Raw genomic sequence first — 22,582 nt, forward strand, 5'->3', positions numbered from 1 at the left:
AATTTTGTTTGATTTTTTGGAGGTTGGGTCTACAAGAAGGTACTTCTTAAGATCATATCTTAAAATTAAATTTGTTGGACCACTATACTCTTTTTAAATAAATTTGTTGTACCATAAATAAAAAAATATGAGCAGGAAAATGAGAAAAAAATTAACCCGAACGGCCTTTACATATATAAAAAAACCATAATAGATCTTATTTATTTGAATCTAAAAATTAATATACCAGTACCATATAAAAATATAATCAATAAAAAATGGCCCTACAAAGAAATTTTTTACAATATACATATTCGTTCATTTTTATAATCTGGAAGGCATACAACCAGCAGCAACTATTGTTTCACCTGTTACATATGATGCATCATCCGATACAAGAAAAGATACAACACTAGCTATTTCTTTAGGCTCACCAAACCTGAAAAACAGAATGTGTAAATTATTTATATTTAATACTCTCAATCAGACTATTTTATTGTAATATAGTGCTATACTATTTGTATTGCCAATATACTTATATTGGTAATATAGTAATTACCAATATATATACATATATATTGCCTGTATAATAAAATCACAGCTAAATTTTTAACCACTAGTCATTTGATTAATATAAAAATATATATACTATTGAAGAACTTTTATATATTTTACAAATTTGTACAGATTCAATATTTAATGTTTCTCTCAATGTCTTTGACTCCATGTTTATAGATCTGTCTCGCTGAATACATTATGAAGTTTCATAGAAACTTTTAATTGAATTTTCATTAATCAAATATTGGGTTGATGAAAAGGATTGTCAGTCCCATATATTTAAAATTCTTTTCATCACTGTACTTTCTCCAATGTAATGACATGTTTAACTGAATAAATATTTTAATTCTTAAATCTACAGAACTGCTCTGAAATCTTAAAACTGTCACTTGTTAGGATAACTGTTTATTGTTTATCACGCTTAATTTTTTTCTTGAAGTAAATGTTTTACTGCAAAAATACAGACAATTATGACAAAAATGAAAAACATTTTTATTTAATCATCTTTGCTTGGCAAAACCTCAAATTAATGTACATGAATATTAAATTAAAAAAATTTTTGTTTGTCAATCCAATGTTCAACATTATTAAATCTACTTATTAGCGGAAAATAATTCCTAACCATACAGCAACCTTTATTTCAGTGGGAAAAAGGAAGCATTCACATTTCATTATGAGTATTATATTTAAAACATCTATTATATTCAATTGTTTGTGGGAAATAACTACTAACTGTGACACACTTTCACGGTTCTTTATTGCAATGAGAAAAAAAATTCTCTAGTATTTTGTAACTTTGATTTTCTTCTTTTTTATTTAACACTTCTATTGATATTAATGATATTTCCCAGGCATTAACATCACCATAATTAATATCTGCATAATTACTTTATAAAAAATTTAAAATCACATAGACAAGAGAATTAACAAATGTTTCTCTCAACGCAACCATTTTTCTTTACACAACCATTAAATTATACGCCCCCCAATGTCCACTATCTTCCCCCCAATCTGTCCACTATCTTCCCCAGCATGATGAACTTGAGCAACTTGAACTTCTCTCCCCTTTTTATGTGACCTACATACTGTAATTTCCCTGCTTGTACTGTAGACGTAATCTCAAGTTGTTTATTCTCACTCTCTAGTACCTTGATGTTTGGCACCTTATCCTTAGCATGCGTCTATAGCACCACATTAGCCTCCATAGCATATAGCAGCATAGGAAACATAACATTTTACCATTCTAGTCCACAGACATAATCTGACCTGCCCATCACACAAGAAAGCATGCATTTTGAGAAATGCGCTTCTGGCTATTTCTATCCGGGTTTCAATTTCCAGTGTTTGGTCCATGTTGTTGGTTATCCAAGTACCAAGATGGGCCTGGCATTTCTGATCTAGTTATCACCATGTACTTCATCTTATGGTTCATTCTAAGGCTGTACTGTATACTAACACCTTAAATCTTTTGAACTGCTCTCTGTAGATCACTCAATGTCTGAGTTATGACGACAATGGCCGACCGTTGAATATCGCTTTGGAATAGAGATTAAATAGCATGGGAGACAAAATGCATCCTTGCCTTATTCCTCTTTGTATCGGTATTTCCTCTAACATCATTATCTATTTGAATAGTAGTTATTTGATACCAGGATAACAATTCAATAATCTGTATCTCACGAGTCGATGTTCTGCTGTCTAAGTAAGCTTATTAGAGTATCATGACGAACTTTATCAAAAGTCTTCTCATAATCTATGAAACAGATATGCATATCCTGGTTCACACCTAGGCACCTCTGAGCTAATACAATAAAACCAAATAGTGCTTCTCTCGTACCGAAACCATTCCTAAATCCAAACTGGGTGTTACTAATATCTTCTTCAGTTTATTGTATATTCTTTTGTGGATGACTTTCAAGAATGCCTTTAGTATATGACTCATCAAGCTAACAGTTCGGTATTCACTGCATTATCTCGCAATTGGTTTCTTTGGTAACATTATAAAAGTTGATTTTATCCATTGCTATTATTCCAGTTCTGTACACCTCATTAAAAAGGTTTACAAAAACGTCGAGCTGTTCTTTATCTATAAGTTTCAGGAGTTTACATAGAATTTCATCTGGCCCGACTGCTTGTCAATGTTTTTATAACACAAAGAACTTATTTCATGATGTTTGGCCCCTTTATGGTGTTTTCATGTATTCTCATATCTTGAAATAGTTTTTTCCTTCTACTGTAGAATTTTCTGCGCTGGTTCAATCAAGATTTTGCCTCTTTTATCTTTAATAACAGCGGGTTGTCTTTTTCTGGTTGTTACCGTTAGCTCTTTAATTTCCTTTTGCAAATTGTGGTTGTCATATTTCATTTGTAGCTCCTCTATGTGTTCATACTTTTCCAAAATCCATCTCTCCTTTGCTTCCCTAATCTTTGCTTGCTATCTTCACTTGTAATTCTTTATATTTATTTGCATTGTTCTTACTTCTTTCTTCCATAAGAAGCATTATCTCAGGGTCATTCATTTCTGTTTCAGCCTCCTCTTATTCGGTGTCAATCTGTCCCTGCTTCCATCAATCAATGCCGCCCTTATGTTATTCTATTTATGCTCCGTGTCCAAATTCATCACCCGTACTGTACCGAATCAATTTTAATATTTAACTCTCTCTGCACTTGCTCTCTGATGCCTTTGTCCCTTAGTTTCTCAGTCGCTATCATATTTTCCTTACTTTTATATTTTAACTTTTTAAACTTGGTATGTACTTTAGCAACTACAGAGTTATGGTCTGATCTGATGTCAGCTCCTGGGTAAGTTTTTACTAATGTTATGCTATTTCTGTCTGAATCATCTCTTGATAAGTAGGTAATCAATCCGGTTCTTTATTATACTATCTTCAGTGTCTTGAGAGGATCTCCACGTCCATATTATTCTCTTGGGTAATTTATAGTACTTATTAGCAACTATGAATCTCCCTGTCTGACAGAATTCTACAAGCTTGTTGCCTTTATAATTCCTCTTCCCCCAGTCCACAGCCTCCAACAGTATCATCCACTTTACCCTCCCCCACTTTCGCATTAAAATCTCTCATGATTATAGTAATATCCTACTCCTTGGTGCCTTCCAGAACAATGCATAAGTCTTAGTAGAACTGTTCAATTTCTCTATCGGGCTTATCCGTTGCAGGTGTGTAAATTTGATATTCCTTTTATGAAAGAGCATCTGTATCAACATGAATCTATCTGAGTAAGGAACAAATTTGGATATACACCTGTCTACATTCTTATCAACCGTGATAGCAACTTCATATTTATTCAATTTATCAGTGTTTCCAGAATAATACATGCACTCATCCCTTCGCTGCACTCCAGTTGGATCTTAAGCCTACCTTAATTTAAAAGCAAAAAATATTTTCAAGGGCTTTTTTGTTTCTTGGGAGCCAATAAACACTTTATGGAATTGAGTGTTAGAGCTATGTTGCCTGTTGAAATTGGTTCATTATATGTTAGAGTACTATTTGAATTTTTTTTTTTTGTGCAAGGGGGTAGTCCCCATTTATTATTTTCAAATAATAAAAGTCATAAAAATTATATTTGGTCATATTTGTATCTCTATTTTATTTGTTTTCTACGAACAATATTTGTCACTTAACTGGGTACTATATAACAGTTTACCATAAGGTGGGTGATAAATAACTCAATTAAATTTGTAAGTTATGTAATGAAACAGCTTTCATAAAGATATTAAAAATTCCAAACCATTATACTTTACCTAATAAGAACTTATAACTTAAATTAAAAACCCTTAAATTACTGATTTACTAGACCTTTTCATTGGAATCAAACTCAGTGAAGCTTCTCGAGCCACTTCTGTTTCATGTAACTAAAAAAAAAAAATAAAAAAAAAAATATATTTTATATATATATATATATACATGATTAAATTTATCATATAAGACAATAAAATACAAAATGCAGTTTTAGAATTATTGACAGCTGGTTGTATAAAATGTTATATTACAACAATTGGAATATAAACTGATAGAATGACATTAAGAAATTAATATAATTGAAAATTAGGTATATCTTTAATGTAATAGGTTCAGTCATGTTAATGCTTAAATGATAAGTTTTCTATTCCCAGTGCACGCACTTGTATCGCCAACAAATTCTAAATGTTTAAACTAAAACATCTCAAACAGCATAATCACAGATTATTAAAGATTTACCACAGATTGCTGAAGTTAAAACCAATATCAGAAATAATTTTTATTGTATAATAAACATGTATGACAACTTGCATCCTATGAAGAACAATTAATTCATCTCTTGCTATTTTATCTGTTCTTTGAACAATAGATCAAGAATATATTAAATGAATTATAAAGAACAGCTGGTTATAAAATATTCCAATATCTATACTAATCTAGGAGAAACTGAATGAAATAAAACAACTAATGTACATAATTTCTGTAAATTACTCTCGATTTATCATTTATATCTGAAAATTTTTCTTTTAAATGTGCAATAAATCCTTTTATTTACACTTGTCTTTAAAAAAACAATTTTTTTACGCCACATTTTCATGCATGATAATTACCTATTTTTACCATCTCTTAAGCATTTTCACCAGACTTTTTCAAGTTTGTAAGCATAGTATTTTTTTATTTGAAATCATGTAATTAATTTCTGTAATTCTTGATAGTCTTCATGTTACAGAGTTTATATTTCTACAGTACAAAGTTACATTAATTTTAATTTCTCTTTAAATTTACTGCCTTTAGTTTATTCAACGCTGTCTATTTCAATAATTATTCATTCACATTTTAAACGAGTTTAATATTCAAATTACATTATGTACTGCCAAATCAGTATCTATGGTGTCCATCAATGGTGACCAGTAGAGAAGACCATGTTCAATAACAGATGAGACCTATTACAAAAAAAAATTGTTAATAAATAACATTACAGCTTTTCTTGGACACAGTGGAGCACTCTGTATATATTTTTTTTATCAATTCATTTTAACATGAAGAAATTGATATATAAAATTTGGATCCAACAGCACAGTAAAATGAATTTTTTTTAGCAGTTAACGAGTTAATTCCTTGGATTGTACAACACATTTTCCCTTTTTATCTCATGCAGTTTGCATCATAAACAATAATGTAATTTGCAGTTACTAATGATTGCAGTATTTGCATGGAGTAGTAATAGTAGTAACATGTTTAGTTGGAATTATGTTTTAGTAATAATGTGAATGAATGAATGGTATTGTAACTGTTCCAAGTCTTTGTAGAAATAAATTGTGTGTTTTGTCATCTGAAAGTTAGATTGTACATTCATATTATAACAGGTCGTCAGACATTTGCCAAGTTTCTATTTTCTATTCAGAACATGAAACATGTCCTGCTAGTTTGGTATATGTACAAACTAGGAGGTAATTACCATATGTGAGTTAGTATGCCTGAAAGGTTGTCATACAAGATCTGTTCAAAAAGTATTCAACCATATTTTTTCCTGAAATATTTGAATGCGAGTGATGAATCTTGGTAGAGCACAGCACTAGCACTTAATGTGCATATAATTTTTGTAGTCCCATAGAATATATCAGTTGTCCAGTAGTTTTTGTGTGTATTAGTTAGTTAACAGGTGCTTGTCACATTTTTATTTTATGCATGACAAAATGTGTCCACCATATCAAGTTCTGCCAAAAGCTTGGTGACAACTAAAAATAACTTAAGATTAAGCAGACTTTTGGGACCAAAGATAACTTCAATGAGGAGTGACAACATACAGTAGGCCACGAATAAACAGAAATCCAACATCATTAATAATGTGTGCACTTGATAATGGAAAACTGGTGGGCTCACATTGATATATTCGTTTGGGATCGATAGATTATTTTGGATGCTAGAGTGTGCAATCTGTGATCCTAACTTGTTTAAGACTTTGATAAATAGTAAACAATTAAAAATTAACAATGAAAATTTATGTCAAAAAAAAAAAGATGTTTTACATCATTTTAAACACTTATATGACTGCTAAATTCAAAATAAAAACGATATTAAAAATCTAACACAAAACAATGAAATTGTTGAACGCCAAAAGACAGAAACATGATATTAGACAACATCGATACATTCTTGCATAAGATATTTTGTAAGTTTAAACTTCCGATGAAATGCCGCATCACAGACACAGTCCACAAGGATATGATGCACCGTTGGCAGTCACAGCAAATACAAATGGGTGTCTGAGTCATTAGATATCTATGAGTGAGCTCAGTGTGCCCAATTTGCAAACTGCGGTTATTCCTACTTGAAGAGCTCCACAATGACACAGTGTTCTTAACTGGAAAAAGTTTATTGTTAACGGTAGCATTCCATTCACTTTGCCACTGATCATGAACCACCCTCTTCAGAAAACAAATAAGATCGTTCAGAACAACACAATTAGTGAAAGAAGGCTGCAAACAGGGCTCTTTTGCCGCACAATCAGCTCGCTCATTGCCTGAAATTCCAATATGACTAGGGATCCAGCTAAAGTTCACAGTTGTGTTATGCTTAATCATTTCAGAGATAACAGACTGAAGCACTCATGGAATCTGAACAGACAAGTACATGTAGAAATGTTGGGCTAAGTATATTTTAAGACCTTGTTAATAATATACAACTCTGCAACAAAAACACTGGCGATGCTGGGAAGGCCAAATATGTATGTTCTATTAGTAACCACAAAAGCACAACCAATTGAATTATTATGTCGCATCTGGATTCATGATATTTACAATATTTTTTGAACAGACCTATGTAAGTAGGTTTTATGATATTTATGTGTCATTAAGTTTATTACTTTGTTACGAATAATTTCTTGTTTAATTCTATGAAACTTATGCTAGCATTAATTGATCTTTTTTTAGTGATTGATTTTTAATTAAGCTTGAGTCTAGAGTATTTAATTAAGTCCATTAATTAAGAGAGTCAAGAATATTCAGTTAACTTCATTTAGTGAAGAATGTCTACATAAGAGCTTAATTATGTGGTGGATCATTTCGAGCCAACAGAAACTGAAGATTTTTCTGTTCTAAAAAAAATTCTATATATGATTTCTATACATAAAAAAAATAGTTTTAAAATTTTTACTACTTTAGATGGTAAATACTAAAAAACGTACACACTTTTATGGAAGCACTGAAAAACCAATTACCAAAAATATTTAAACAAGTTTAAATTTAGAAAAGATTAATTACTGAGTGCTCCATTGTTAAAAAAAAATACAGAAGGTAATATTTCAATGGATTTAGATTAAAATTTACTCAGGTGAATTAAAATTCATTAACTTATAAAAAAGTTATCATATTTACATTTTACTTAATAAGAACTGGAAATAATTTAAAAAAAAGATTAAACTAATAAAAAATTTGATAAAAACTAACTTCATTACATTAATTAATTAAAATTGATTTGATTAATTTTTTGGGACAACACCCTTTTAATTCAAACAACATAAAGGTATAAAATTGTTTACAACACCTGATCTTCAGAAAATCTAATAGTAGGAGTAGAGGTATTGTTAGGCTATATAATATTTGAAAATTACTTAAATAAATAAATAGTTATGTTTTTGTTCAATTAAGAGACTCTGGACATTTTTTTTTTTACATTTACTTGTACAGAATGAAAATACAAAACATTTATTTCTACTTAAGTTCTACACATTTTTCCCAACGGAGAGGCTAGCGGATCCGTTCATAAAAGGTATTAGGACATGTCATGTGAATGGTTTAGTATGTATTAATAATAAGGTAGAAATAATTGAAACACATGAAGTTAATTTAACTCATGTAATTAATGAAGTAGTGTTGTTATGGTTAGGCACTTTCAGGTATCACCAAACTGATTGGGCTCACTCAGTCGGCTGTGCATTAACTACACTGCTGAAAACGGGAAATTTTTGGAACATCATGAGAAAATTATACACTAACTCCTCTTCTACTGCACTGTTGCTCTGAAACTTGACAAAATCAGGGGTATGACTGAACTTTAGTTACCTAAGGGAATTAGGAACAAATTTTGTTGTTGTGAACAACATTTTTGGTGGTATGTTGTTATTCTTAGCCTCAAATTTTATGAGACATTTACACATGAATGGCTGTATAAAATTTAGAACTAGGTGCGGAATTTGTGCTTCTGCGAACTCGGTTAGCTAATTCAGAAGGCAACGATGTAGGACATTCAAGATGTTTGGATGAGGCCTGCAGTGAAGGCAAAAGCTGAGTTTATAAAACACTGATGTAAATGTCTACCGAGACATACACATCAGTGGCATCCCAACTTGGCTTATTACAATGAGATGTAAAACATTAGTGGGCGAAAGGCAACTCCTATTAAAGCCCATCAGGGCTAGGAATGAGGGGAGAGTGGTGTGATGACCGAATTTCCCATTAAAGCCCAACAGGACTAAGATAGGCAGGGGGGGGGGGGTTGTGACGACCAAAACGTCACTAGGCAGGTGTCTTCCTAAGGGGTTGGGATGTGGTGACCAGATGCGTCATAAAGTGAGTGTTTTCCCCTATGGGATTGGGATGCTCTGGAACTGATGCACAATTCCTTGCTTCCTTTGTTCAGGAACAAGTGAATAGAGATCATTGGGACGTTGTATATAGAGCCCTTGGGTATAAGGGCAGCAAAGATGTTCTCTTCTCAGCTTTGTTGACCCGTGAGGGTGTGGTAATTGATAAGGACCATGTCCTTAATATTTTGCTGAATGATTTGCTCCCGGATAACTCTATGATGGGTGAGGTATCATAACACCGGCATGTCAGACGGGAAGTTATGGCTTTCAAGATACAATCTTCTGAGATCACTGAGGCAGAGGTGTGTCAAGTGATATGCAGTATGCTATGGCACGAGGCCCCCAGATATGATTGTATCGCAGTGGAGCTCCCCGTCTGAATGCTTCCAGTACTTCTTGGTCCTCTAAATAGAATTTATAATACGTTGCTCTTCGCCAGCCACTTTCTGGCGTGTTGGAAGCCCGGTGACTTGATATTGTTGTTCAAAGGTGGTGACAAAGATCCTTATGTTAGTTCTTCTTACCGTCCACTAATGCTCTTGCCTGTGATTGGTAAGGCTTTTGAGAAGGTCCTATATTTGCGTATTAATGTTAGTTTGCTCACTGATCATTTGCAAATGGTCAACCAGTATGGTTTCCGACCAGGCAAAAGCACTGAGGATGCCACACTAAAGCTTCTAGTTCATGCAAGTATGTATTGGGGAGTTTTCTGGACGTATCCGGGGCATTTAATAACTTATGGTGGGCCTCTACCCTGTTTCAAATGCAGAAATATAAATATACATGAAATGAATTATAAGTGTTCTCAAGTTATTTCAGCCACTGGACTGTTTCCCTGTGTGATAGCAGCTCGGAGGTTCATAAGACCCTAACTAACGGATGCCCTCAGGGCAGTATTCTGAGTCCCCTTCTTTGGATTACAGAATTCGATTCCATGCTGCCTGTTTGAGGTTGTCATGTCATTGCTTATGCTGATGACGCACTGCTGCTGATTGAAGGGGATTTGCGTAATAAAGTAGAGTTCCGAGCTGCTCATGCTTGTGGGACACTCGGCTGTGGAGTCTCCAACATAAAATGACTTTCAACCCAAAGAAAACCACAATGATGTTGCTTAAGTGCCGATTAGCTGCTTCCTGACAAATCTGGGTGCGGATGGCTGGTCTCCCCATTCATTACACTGCAGCTCAAAAGTACCTGGTGTTATCCTTGATGAGAATGTTTGGTTAAAGGAACTTCTACAGTATGTGGCAAAAAAGGCCAAAAAAAGGTAACTGTTAAAATCTGCAAAATACTCAGCTTGAAATTGGTAAAACACAAGCACTGATATTTTTTATGGAATCCGTAGTCATTCATCCTGATTGGGGGTTGAATTACCATACCATGCGTATCCTTTAGAAAGGTGTCAGTGAGGCTATATGCTGCACCTGTCTGAGCTCACTGCTTGGCTTTTAGGTATTACGGGGAGATTTTGCTGCGTGCCCAGCGACTCCTCTTGCTGGTTGTTATAGACGATCATAGAACAGTCTTGCAAGAGGCAGTCTGTATTATAGCCGGAGTCAAACCAATAGATATCTTGGCTAATGAGCATAAGCAATGCTACATTTCCAAGGTAAATAACCTATTGACATCAGAACAAAAGCAGGAGATTGAAGACCGGGGCCTTGTGTCTTGGCAGGTCAGGTGGGGACAAACAAACCCCCCACAGGTTGCTACATGCATGGTATATTTCCTATAGTGTCTGATTTAGGTGCGATTAGATGGGTTTCTCCCAATCAGTATATAACACAGTTTCTCTCTGAGCATGGTGCCTTTCAGGCGAGTTAAGTCAATATCCAGATTGTCAGACGAACATAGTGGACCCTGTCCTCTATAAGGTCCCCAATATGAGGTCGAACATTGCGGAACTTGAGAGAATACATTCCTTTCTGGATCTCCATATTAACTGGATGATCCAAGAGGAGTGGTCACAGTGGTTTGGTTTTCTTCATGCCCTTGTGGTATGTAGATCTGCAGATAGAGTTTAATCGAGGTATCTGATCGTGGCTGGCTAGGGTTCCAGCCTAGGCATTGGATTGGTTGGAAGTATGCGCATTGGCATCATGCCACGGTTATATTGATATCGTGCGTGATTCGTTTTGGGGGTGGCCATGCTGCCAGGGTATGGTAGCCTGTGCAACTGGAGGCATGGCTTCATGTCACCAGTGGCAGTCCCTGACTGTGACTTGGTAATGCAGCACGGGACTCCATGATGGAACTGGATGGGAGTGTGGGGTTTGTTCCTGGCTCCTGTGCAGACCAGAGTGAGGTTACGTTTCACTTGTTAGGTGACCTAATTTGGTTGACTTATTGAGTATAGGTCTGAATTTCTATGTTGCATAAAACATAATTCTGATTGGTCTGAATGTAGCACTGATTTTAACTTACAACTCGTTCGTTTTCTGAGGCATTTGCAGTCATGAACGGTGCTGTCAAATTTAGACTAGGCATGTGCTTCTGCGGTTTCGGTTAGTTAGTTTGAGGGAATCACGTTTGATTGGATATGAAGATGTCCATTTGAAGCCTACGTGAAGGCAAAATTTGATTTGTATTTTACAGGTGCAAATGTCTGCCGAGGCATTTACATTGGTGGCATCCCGATTGGGGCCTAGCTGATGACTGTGAGATGTAATCAGTTACAGGGTAAAGACAACCTCCAGTAAAGCCCCTCAGAGCTTGGAATGGAGGGGTTGTGTGGCGACCAGTAACCTCACAAAGTGTCTTCCCTTACGGAGTTGGAATGCTCTGGAACTGATGACCTATCAGTGCTCAAGAAACAGAAATTTCTGAAAAAAATCTGGGCTATGTAGGGGATGTTTTAGGTTTTTCCTTTAAATTATCCCAAATGCTAACAGCTTTGTTAGACCTGGTGTTGTGAAGTAGAATCACATTCTGCAGATGGCCAATATAAAAGTAACTGGCTGTATAATATAAAAGCAATTTGTAATGCAACATATTGTTTGTTACTGTAGGCAGCTTTCACTGTATAAGAGCTGGGAGTAGTTCACAGCATTCACAATGTGGAAAAAATTAACGAGGAATACACTTTTTCAGTCCCAAAATATGGTTGCCAGGATTTTTCCAGCTGATGGACATGCCACTGCATGAGTATGCAGTGAGTACTGCATGAGTATGCAGTGAGTATGAAATGAGTGAGTACTCATTTCAACTAGGGGTGTTGTGATACGTCCATGTCTCATCACTATCTGATGCAAAAATCATTACCTTCATATCAAAATTAATTCAGAAACCTTAGAAAAATTTCCTGTTTCAGATTTTGCCCAAAAGTCTTGGAACCCACTTTGCACAGATTTTTGCAGAACCCAAGATGGTATGAGATAAAGTAATGGGCACTTCCACAACTGATACCCACTTATAATACCCGGAGCAATTTTATCAACTGTACGATGCCTATCACCTTCAACAAGGTCACATTTGTCCTTGAACACCTATTGTGACTCATTTTCTACAGTTTCATGTCTTTCTTTGAATTTGCTGACCCAATTATAAAGTTGGATACATGACAGTGGCATATACACAAACTGCACAAAAATATTTTATGGAACTGACAATGAAACCTCTTGTCTAACATTATGCTATTAACCAGACTCATAAATACTAAGTCAGCTGGAGTGTCCATCCCCCTCCCCACATCTCTATTATCAATATCCCTCTGTGTCAGCCCACTCATCTTCATTTAGAGAAGTTTAATTATAGGTCCAGTTTTAATCTGACTGAATCTTTATGGATATGAAGAATATATCCATAAAGTATTCCAAAAAACTAGTTTACTTTTAAATATTCTTAAAAGGTTTAATCATATTTCTAAGATACTTATAAAATGTGATGATCAGGTAAAAGGTTTAAATTTTTTGAAAAATTAAATAGAATATTTCATTAATAAATATTATAAACAAAAAATTTAAATACTTACCGCACCAGAAAACTTTGTTTTAATAAGACCAGGAGCTACACAATTTACTCTGATGTTCTCAGTTACAAGAGCATTAGCACCTGCTTTTGTTAATCCAAAAAGAGCAGTTTTACTAACAGAATAAGCTCCAAGCAACTGAAAAAAAAAAAAAAAATTAAATGCTTTACAATTTAATTAAATTTTTAAATCTATTACCTTTCTAATACTTACAAAACAACTGATTAACTTTATTGCTTCATGAAGGCATGAAAGAATTGTTTTGCTATTCATTGATAGAACCTGAGATCATATGATGTGAATTTGATACAATGGTCATTATCCTGTTAACTTCTAGTTATTCATAATCATCATTTTTACATGCCATGTTATATTATGTTTGTTGTCGTGAGGCAATGTAATAAAAAATATTTAATAAATATTCATTAAAGGTTCTTCCAGATCCACATGACAGCAATATTAGTTTTTGAGCCAGATTATAAAAATTTGTGCGATATGCAGACATTTGGTTCAAATAGTGGCTAAGGGAATTTGCTGGGTACATTCTTGTTTATTGCCTTAAAGAGTCCTAATTACAATGTACAAATGTCTACTTTAAATTTTGCAAATGTTTTTTCTACAGGATTTTTAGTTTATTTTTTTTTTTTTAATTTCATACATTTTGAGAATATTTTATATTTATTTTTCAGACTTATTTATATAAAAGTTGATTTATGGTTTTCCATTTTTTTTCTAAAATTATTTTGTAAGTTTTTATTTTTAATAAAAATTTATCTATCTCTTACTTTGACTTCTCTAGGGTGATGGCTTAAACAAACAGAAAAACTCTCATAGCAAATATACTTAGAAACTTTTCTAACAAACAAAAATTTATAAAAATAAACAATATCTACAGTTTTTGACAAAGTAGGGAATCTTTGCAGCAAAATATAACTGAACAGCTTTACAAAGATTCAAACTATACATTTAACTGAAGATAGAGTGAGGAATTACAACTTCAGAATTTGTTCTGAAAAAAATATAACCTTACAGAAATTTACATAAAACAAAACATTACTAAACTGCAGTATATGGTTATTCGTTTTTTTAAACTAGGTACCAAGACTATCAATTTACTCTAAACAGGTTCAAAAACTATACTGCTTTGTTTACATACAATTATTATAAATTAGTTCATTTAATAATAAAAAAAAAACTTGCATTAATAGGCTGATATCCAGAAATAGAAGATATATAAACTATAGAACCACCACCTCTCTTTCTAATGTATGGTAAAACTTCTTTTGATAAAAGAAAAGCGGCTTTAACATTTACTTCAAATATTTTATCCCAAGCGTCTTCAGGACACTGAAAGAAAAAAAAATTCATTATATAAATTATTTCATTATTATATTAATTTATAATTAATTACAATTATATAAATTACCCTGGATGTGTAGTCTTTTGAATCAATCAGGTTTACATTATATTAAATAAAGTATATATAAATGTTTGCACTGCTTTACTATTTTATATCCATAAAAAAACTTTTACTACACATAACTTTACTACTGATTTTAATCTAAAAAATATGATTTCTGAAAGTCTATGCAACATTTATTTACACCAAATAACAGTCTAATTTTGCTGCTTAAAACAAAAAATGTATATGCTTAATAACTTATAAATTTAACAACTGGTAAAATGTATGGTTGTTGATCCCACAACTTCACTCTGACAGCTATTATTTTTTAAACAGACTCCTGCTTAATGTACACTGCATGTTTACAAAATATTCTTGTATTTATATATTTCAAAATGAGAAATTCTACTGACTTTATGTTTAGTAATAAATGACTAAATATTTCATTAAAATGTTTATAAATGTAAAAATAAATATACCAAAATAAAAATAAAATAACTTTTATAGAATTCCATTGCTACACTTGATTTTAGTAAGATCATGTAAAGAGGTTGAATAATGAATCAGTTTGGGAGGTCTACGACTGATTACAAACTGAATAAGCTATATTCCTTACTGCCACTATAGCTGTTATAAATTGTCATAATATGATAAAATATTAAGCAATACTTTTTATTTATTTGTTTACTTTTTTGTATAAATGATTGGAAGCTTGTCATGGATGTATGAGACAGAAGTTTTATATGGTGTGAAAAAATGCCAGGCCTGTTTCAAACCTCAATCCTTTCATATTAAAGGCACCCCTTTCCTTTCCTATTATCATTCTATGGAGGTTAACTGACCTCCACGGTGATCTGTAATTATAATTTATTTACAAATGAAAAATAAAAGTTGTACTTTTGCCAATAATTTTACCATCTTAGGACAATAAGTGCTGATTATTATTCACATATTATATATGCTTTAATCCAGGCCTTAATAACCTACACATTAAAATATTCATCAATTGGAACAGATTTTACACTACTATTTCAATAATATTACTGACAATTTTTATTCTCATCCCATGATGAAGCCTTCATGGCTCAACTATTTTTTTTTGTGAATCCAAAAATCAGCTTAAATTCAAAAAATGAACTACTGATAGTAGCATAATTTAACTGGTACCTTATGCAATATATGATATGTTTTGATTTGTTTTCCAAAATCAATGCAATCCTGTTTACAGTATACATTTTTATGAAACATTTTGAAAAATATACTGTATTTTAAAGCTGTTAGAAAGTATTAAAGGGAAGGTACTATGAATGAAATTTTGTTCAAAAAGAACAAGCAGGCTGTTATTTTATTTGGTTCAGGAAAATTACAAAATAATTTGAAAGGTGAAGAAGAGGGCAACCAACTGTATAAAAATAATCACAACACTAATGTGCAGAAATTAGCAGTTGTCGATGTAACAGAAAAGATAATTTTATTTCATAGTTACTTAATGAAATAGTCATTCCAATCTGAAGAAAAAAAAATCAATTTTTTTTAAGTTTTACTGCATGTTGAGTTTCTCATCATGATTTTTTGGTATTACAAAATTGTGATTTGGTTATATAATAAATTTGTTTTTATTTAGACATGTATTTATATAATTAAAAATAAATTTTACTTTATATTTGCAAGTAATCTTTTCTTGGATAAATGTAAATGCTGTTCTCATTTGGTAGTTACCTAATATTTTTTAAAGTAGAATTTAAGGTGATTGGATATTATTAGATTATTATAATACATAAATATTTATAACAACAGATATTGTTATCAGTTACCAGTACTTACAGTAATGTTCTTCCTATACAGTACTTTTTTTTATCTTCCTACACTGTATTTTTTGTGTAGTTACACAAGTATAATTTTTTTATCAACACCTTATAGCTCACTTTTCTGTTTAAAAAATTAAAATACATGATGTCCAAGCAAACACACAAGAAAAAGTTTCAATAAAATTTTGCCAAAAACTGAGCAATCAGTCAAGTTGTAAGTAGTCGTATACATCTCGCATATTAAAATATTGTTTTAAATTCAAATTAAAAGGAGTTAAAATAAAATATAGAATTACTACTATCACAATTAATTATAATTTACAATTATATATAGTATTTTTAATATGCAAGAGAGAACTATTTCTTAAGATATTTTCAACAAAAATAATTTTAACTTACATCAAACACTGATCCAACTGCAGGATTTACTGCTGCATTGGAGACAAGAATATCAATGCCGCCAAATTTGTTGACTGCCTACAGAAACAAAAACAATATAAAATACAGTAGTAATAATAATCAAAGATGTTAAGAAATGAAACAATTTTATAAAAATAGTATAAAATGATAAACAACCTCTTTCAACATTTGTTCTCTGTCTGATGCTTTAGATACATGGCAAACAGTTCCAGCAACTTTATAACCCTGACTTTGTAATTTTTTCACAGCTTCTAATACGTTCTTTTCTTTTCGGCTACTGATCATTACACTAGCTCCATCAGCCCCAAGTCTTTCTGCTATTGCCAGTCCAATTCTAAAAAAATCATATTAAATTATTTGTATTATCTAATCAAAAAATATTACAGTATTTAGGAAATATTTAAAAATACATGTAATATGGTAGATACTACATTACATAGATTATTATTATATACATTATAATACTGATAACATGCTAGAGATAATGATAATGTGCTACTCAAACCGTAATAAAAGATAAATAATTCTGTGCAAAAACATAGTATTTTTTTTTACATTTTTAAGAAAAACAGGATTTTTATGAAAAAAGGTATTAAATGAATTTACCAGACTTTCATCACAAACTGCTATTACTTACACTTTATATAAAAGCTTAGAATAAATACCAGCATTTTAATTTTAGGACTGTGAGTAAGAAACAACAGAAAGCTGTTAAGGTAATAATATTTTAAACAATAAGATGCGTTTTATTGTACATTCCTATATAAAAAAAAACACATGTAACTGTTTTTCAAAAGGAATAGGGATATATATATATATATATTTTTTTTTTCTGTTTTCTGTACCTTTCTTGCACACAATTCTAAAATACACAAGTGCTGGTATTTGTTCTAAAATTTTAAATGTAGTTTAATAACATTAAAAAAATTAGAACTTAATAACCTATTAAAACAAAAAATCCAAGATTTTTTAAAAGTGTACTCTTTTAAAGCAAACAAAATACTTTACTACAAAAAATAGTGCATTTACCTATTAACATTTCAACCTTTTTTACTGTTGCAGAGTAAAATTATAAATCCTGACACGAAAAATTAATATTAAAAAATATAAAACTTCATGTAAGCGGTTATTTACTCACCCATCTGTAGAAGCAGTTACCACTGCTACTTTTCCTTCTAGTTTTCGAGTTTTTCGTACTCCAGACGTTGAAAAATTGCTGACTGCCATTTCTACTGCAGTTGGTCGGTTAACGAGTCGTGGAACTGCTCTCAGCATTTCACAGTTATACTACGACTAACGGGGAATAAAGTAAACAACCTTGAGAGGTAGAACTAAATTGTCTAAAATATAAAACGGCAGTATTAATTATTTTTAAAAAATATACGAGTAAACTGAATCTTTCATTTATTCAGGACATTATATAGTTTTTAGAGATTTAAAACATAACCTTTCTAAGACATAACCTTTCGATTTTAACCTAACTTTGCAACATCAATTTTCTTTTAGTCATCTTTCAGTTTCCAGCTGACATTAATGACAGCTAACAGTAATACCAACATACTAATGGTTAGTTGTGAAACTCAGTAATGCTGAATATCTTTTACAATTTCAGCTAATATTTTAATTAAATCACAATAATTAATTTTTATGAGTAAAAAAATTTACTCATTTTCTAGTTTTATAGTCGCATCTTTAACTGCTACATATTATGTACATACATAACACTTAGATATTATGGAGGGAAATTTTGAAGGTTATTAACTGAACTAATTTTACATGTAAAGTTAGGGGTTAGTTTTCAAGAAAATAGTTTAATTTGCTGAATTAAGCATGTTCAGGGAAAATTGCCTGTCGTAAAAAATGGAACAAGAGTCGGACTACCTAAAATAAACGCAAGGTAAACAAATAATTTTACAGATTAAGCTAGTAGCTAATTAAATGTAATAGTTTTTTAAAATACCAAAGAATCACTATAATCCGAAAAACGTACAAGAATGATTATTCCAATTACATCAAGAGTGTATTTAACTTATTTTGGATGAATTTAATGCTTTCTTGGGTATGATTTAAAGGACTAAATCCGTATATAAAATAAATGTACATTTTAAAATTGATGTTATTTAATAAAAATTAGTTAAAAAAATGACCCAAGTATAAATAAGTTAACAGTATGAAGTATATCCACATAGCAAATACTATCTTGTACACTAGAGATTAAATCCCGGTGAGGCATGCCATTTTCTCAAGCTACAAAGTTATTTCACCTCATCCTCTAAACCCGAGGCTAAAAAAATTTAATTTTGTTGTTATCTTGGCCATTTTGTTGTTTGTTTTTTATTAATGCTATTGTTATGTTTTTTTTAGTTCTTCTTTATATTTAGTTCCATTTCCGTTGGTGTTGTGAGTTGGGTTAAACCTTTAGGGTTAGTCCGTGATGATTTCAGCTCGATCGATGTAGTCTTGTTTAAGGTTATATTTTTTTAGGGTTTGGTATTATAGGATCCATTAGGCGTTTACAGGAGATTGTTATCGGTGGCATCTTGACTGCAATATGTCTTGAGGCTTTGAAGATGACCTCCGGTAAAGCTCCTAAGGGCTCGGTACGGAGGTGGTGGGGGTGACGATTGGATTCGTCACATGGTGGATGTATCCCTTCAGGGTCAAGATGTGCTAGGCGAAAATCATGGCCAAACTATGTCAATATCTTTTCTCGGACAACTCCATCATCGATTATTTCGAGAAAAGTACGGCCCATATGAGGATCAGGAAAATCACCACCGCCGATTGGACTAGAAAGCAATGGCATCCTCGTTACTATGCCAATTGATGCGGCGAACACGTTTGGTTACTCTTTTAGATCGGTTTCACTTAAATCATCCTACTGTCCTCAGTTTATGAGTTATAAGTTGCAGATAGAAAGTGTACCTTTTATTATCGAAGATTCGCGAAACGTATCCTTTTTCTTTTGATGAACTAAGGTAGCCTCGAATAATTCCCGTGACATATCCTCTGGAAATGATAATATCATGTTCAATATGTTATCTCACCTCCCGGATACTGCATTATGACATCTCTTGTCTATTGACTCTAAAATATTCTCTGACCTGGTATTTCCAGATTCTTGGTCAGAAGCATTGATGGTTCCCGTACCGAAACCTGGTAAAAATATTTATTTATTCAGCGTACGCCACCAAAACACAACACCAATTACAGTCAAAATTACAAACAAAGATTTAACAAACTAATATATGGGGTGTAAAGCTAGTTCACCTCCACGTGGTGCACCCTGGGTAACGCTAAATGTGTAGCAGATACTGGCAGTCAGACAAACCAAGAAGATAGGTTATCCTGACCACGCAGACACAAGCCTACAATATTACAAACTGCAGGCCATGTCGCTAGATATACCCAACAGTCCTTTTCAGGAGTTGCCAACAAGAAATCTTGGACCTTCGGTCCGAATTTGCCACATAAATATGGTAAAGATAAATCATGCTCCACAAATTATCATCCTATATATAGGGTGATTCAGTGCAATACTTTGACAACTTATTCTAGAGGCTAAAAATAAGAAAAAAGTTCATATAAACATAGGTCCGAAAACGCTTCGTTAGCGAGTTATACAGAGTGAAAGATTTCGCCCGAGTTTCAGTTCCTCCGGGTAAATTAAGGCTTTCTGAAATTCTGGGAAGGTCAATTAAGGAGAAAATTCAATTGTTTCTTATGGTTTTTGAGCTGGAAATCGAAAAAAATAGGTCCCATAACTGTATCTCTCTTAGTTTCTAAGTTATCCCATGTAAAACGTCAAAAATAGGGTCAGAAAACATATTTTTTTTACGTTTGACGTACAATAACGTTGTTAAATTGGCAATAAATCATACGTTTTTTAAACATAAATTGTAGAGAATTTAATTATAAGAAGATTGATGTAAATAGTGTCAACAGATTATTATAAACAATTTATGTTTAAAAAACGTATGATTTATTGCCAATTTAACAACGTTATTGTACGTCAAACGTAAAAAAAATATGTTTTCTGACCCTATTTTTGGCGTTTTACATGGGATAACTTAGAAACTAAGAGAGATACAGTTATGGGACCTATTTTTTTTCGATTTCCAGCTCAAAAACCATAAGAAACAATTAAATTTTCTCCTTAATTGACCTTCCCAGAATTTCAGAAAGCCTTAATTTACCCGGAGGAACTGAAACTCGGGCGAAATCTTTTACTCTGTATAACCCGCTAACGAAGCGTTTTCGGACCTATGTTTATATGAACGTTTTTCTTATTTTTAGCCTCTAGAATGAGATGTCAAAGTATTGCCTTATCCTCCTGAATCAACCTGTATATATCCTTGACCAGCACCCTGTGCAAGTAGTTGGAATGAATGATAAACTCTCATCTAGTGTGGTACCTTGAGAGAAACACCCTAATTTCTCTCGAACAATGCGGTTTCCGCCAAGGTAGCCGGAAACATTTTTCCAATAATAATTGGAGCACCATACATAACCTTCCCACGAATAAATAATATAATATTTTGACTTCTATCTCCCTCGATTATCCTATTAATTTCAAGATCAACAGTAGGTTCAGGTTCAGCAACCGGATGAACAGTATACCCATCCTTATCAGTACAAATCACACATTCAGGGCCATCGATTGATTTAATAATTTTTTCAACTTGTAGGCTATCAATAATGTAGTTGCTCTGGAATCTGTTATTCAAAATGCCTTCCTACTTCGCCAACGACTGGTTGCTTTATTTTTTGATATGCAAAAGTTGTATGACACGTCTTGGAGCAGAGGAGCCCTAAATACACTGCATGAATGGGAATACAAGGAAATATCCTTGCATTTATCAGTGGATTTCTCAGTAGTCGGTCCTTTCGAGTTCTAGTACTAGTTGGAATTACGATATCCGAAAGTATCAAACTAGAAAACGGAATATCAAAGGGAAGTGTTCAAAGTGTAACCTTATTTGCTATAGCCATAAATAGTATAACAAAATGCGTGCAAAAACCTGTAATGTATTCTTCATTTGTTGATGATTTTTCAATTTACGTAGCACCTAAAACTTTTGCTACTAGTGAGAGGCTGCTCTAAAATATAATAACCTGTTTAGAATTCGATATAAAACGACTGGATTCTTATTTTATCCGGAGAAAACAAAATGCATCTGCTTTTCACGCTTGAGGGAAGATGTTGATCCTCAACTGTTTTTACACGGTGAACTAGTTGAACCGTGCACACGAATTAGATTTTTAGGAATGCGGTTTAAACAACAACTAACGTGGGTAACACATTAAAAGGAGGTAAAGGTAAATTGTTTAAAACTGTTAAATATGCTGATAATTTTATCTTATACTCTTTGAGAAGCTGATCGAGTATGCATGTTGCGCTTCTACCGAGCTCTGGTCCGTTCCCACTTAGACTATGGCTATGTGACTTCGGCCTGCGTCTGTTCGGTCCACTGCTCTTAGAACGCTCAAGGCAGTTCATCATTCATTTATACGTCTTGCTACAGGGGCATTTCGTTCAAGCTCTGTGGCAAGTCTACTGGTGGAAAGTGGGTAAGTCATACCTTGGGAATAGACGAAACCAAATGATCTGCTTTAAACCGGTGTTCATCTAAATCGATACCAGGAAAAGCCGAGATCTACTGTTCCGCTAGGCATCAGAGCTCAGCACCTTTTGTATATTTAGCTCTAAATATACAATTACCTCCAGTTCTTACTGTTGCGCCATGTAATTATCTCCCTCTGTCGTTAATTACTGCTTTAGTCTTTGTCGGTATCATAAGAAGAACACAAATTCAGTTATATTACGAGAAAAAATTTATAATATAAATAGCGTGAATCCTGATGCTATAGTTTATACGG

General features: G+C 32.7%; 1 protein-coding gene across 4 annotated transcripts; it reads right to left on the reverse strand.

Moving 5' to 3' along the window:
* Window positions 1-163: 163 nt before the first annotated feature.
* Dhrs4 (Dehydrogenase/reductase 4) lies at window positions 164-18,232 on the reverse strand. Of its 4 annotated transcripts, none has more exons than XM_075369870.1 (8): window positions 17,841-18,232; window positions 16,859-17,036; window positions 16,682-16,759; window positions 14,273-14,419; window positions 13,076-13,210; window positions 5,381-5,461; window positions 4,301-4,411; window positions 164-418 (listed from the first exon to the last, which is right to left on the reverse strand). In XM_075369870.1, exons 1-7 carry the CDS (start codon window positions 17,975-17,977, stop codon window positions 4,334-4,336), a joined length of 834 nt encoding a protein of 277 aa, XP_075225985.1. In that variant the 5' UTR covers window positions 17,978-18,232; the 3' UTR covers window positions 164-418; window positions 4,301-4,333. The 4 variants fall into 4 exon arrangements, with proteins under 4 accessions (XP_075225985.1, XP_075225983.1, XP_075225986.1 ...); XM_075369868.1 differs by having other exon boundaries at window positions 4,356-4,411; window positions 17,841-18,231; XM_075369871.1 differs by lacking the exon at window positions 5,381-5,461 and having other exon boundaries at window positions 17,841-18,230.
* Between the last annotated feature and the right edge of the window lie 4,350 nt (window positions 18,233-22,582).

The sequence above is a fragment of the Lycorma delicatula genome, chromosome 6 (genome assembly GCF_047948215.1).
Source record: "Lycorma delicatula isolate Av1 chromosome 6, ASM4794821v1, whole genome shotgun sequence".
NCBI lineage: Eukaryota > Metazoa > Arthropoda > Insecta > Hemiptera > Fulgoridae > Lycorma > Lycorma delicatula.

Excerpts from the sequence above, each read along its gene's own strand:
- Dhrs4 (XM_075369868.1), bottom strand. The coding sequence starts at position 17,977 with ATGCTGAGAGCAGTTCCACGACTCGTTAACCGACCAACTGCAGTAGAA. Across the intron at positions 16,760-16,858 it reads GAGAACAAATGTTGAAAGAG|GCAGTCAACAAATTTGGCGG; the intron begins GTTGTTTATCAT and ends TTGTTTCTGTAG. Across the intron at positions 419-4,355 it reads AGTTTGATTCCAATGAAAAG|GTTTGGTGAGCCTAAAGAAA; the intron begins GTCTAGTAAATC and ends TCTGTTTTTCAG.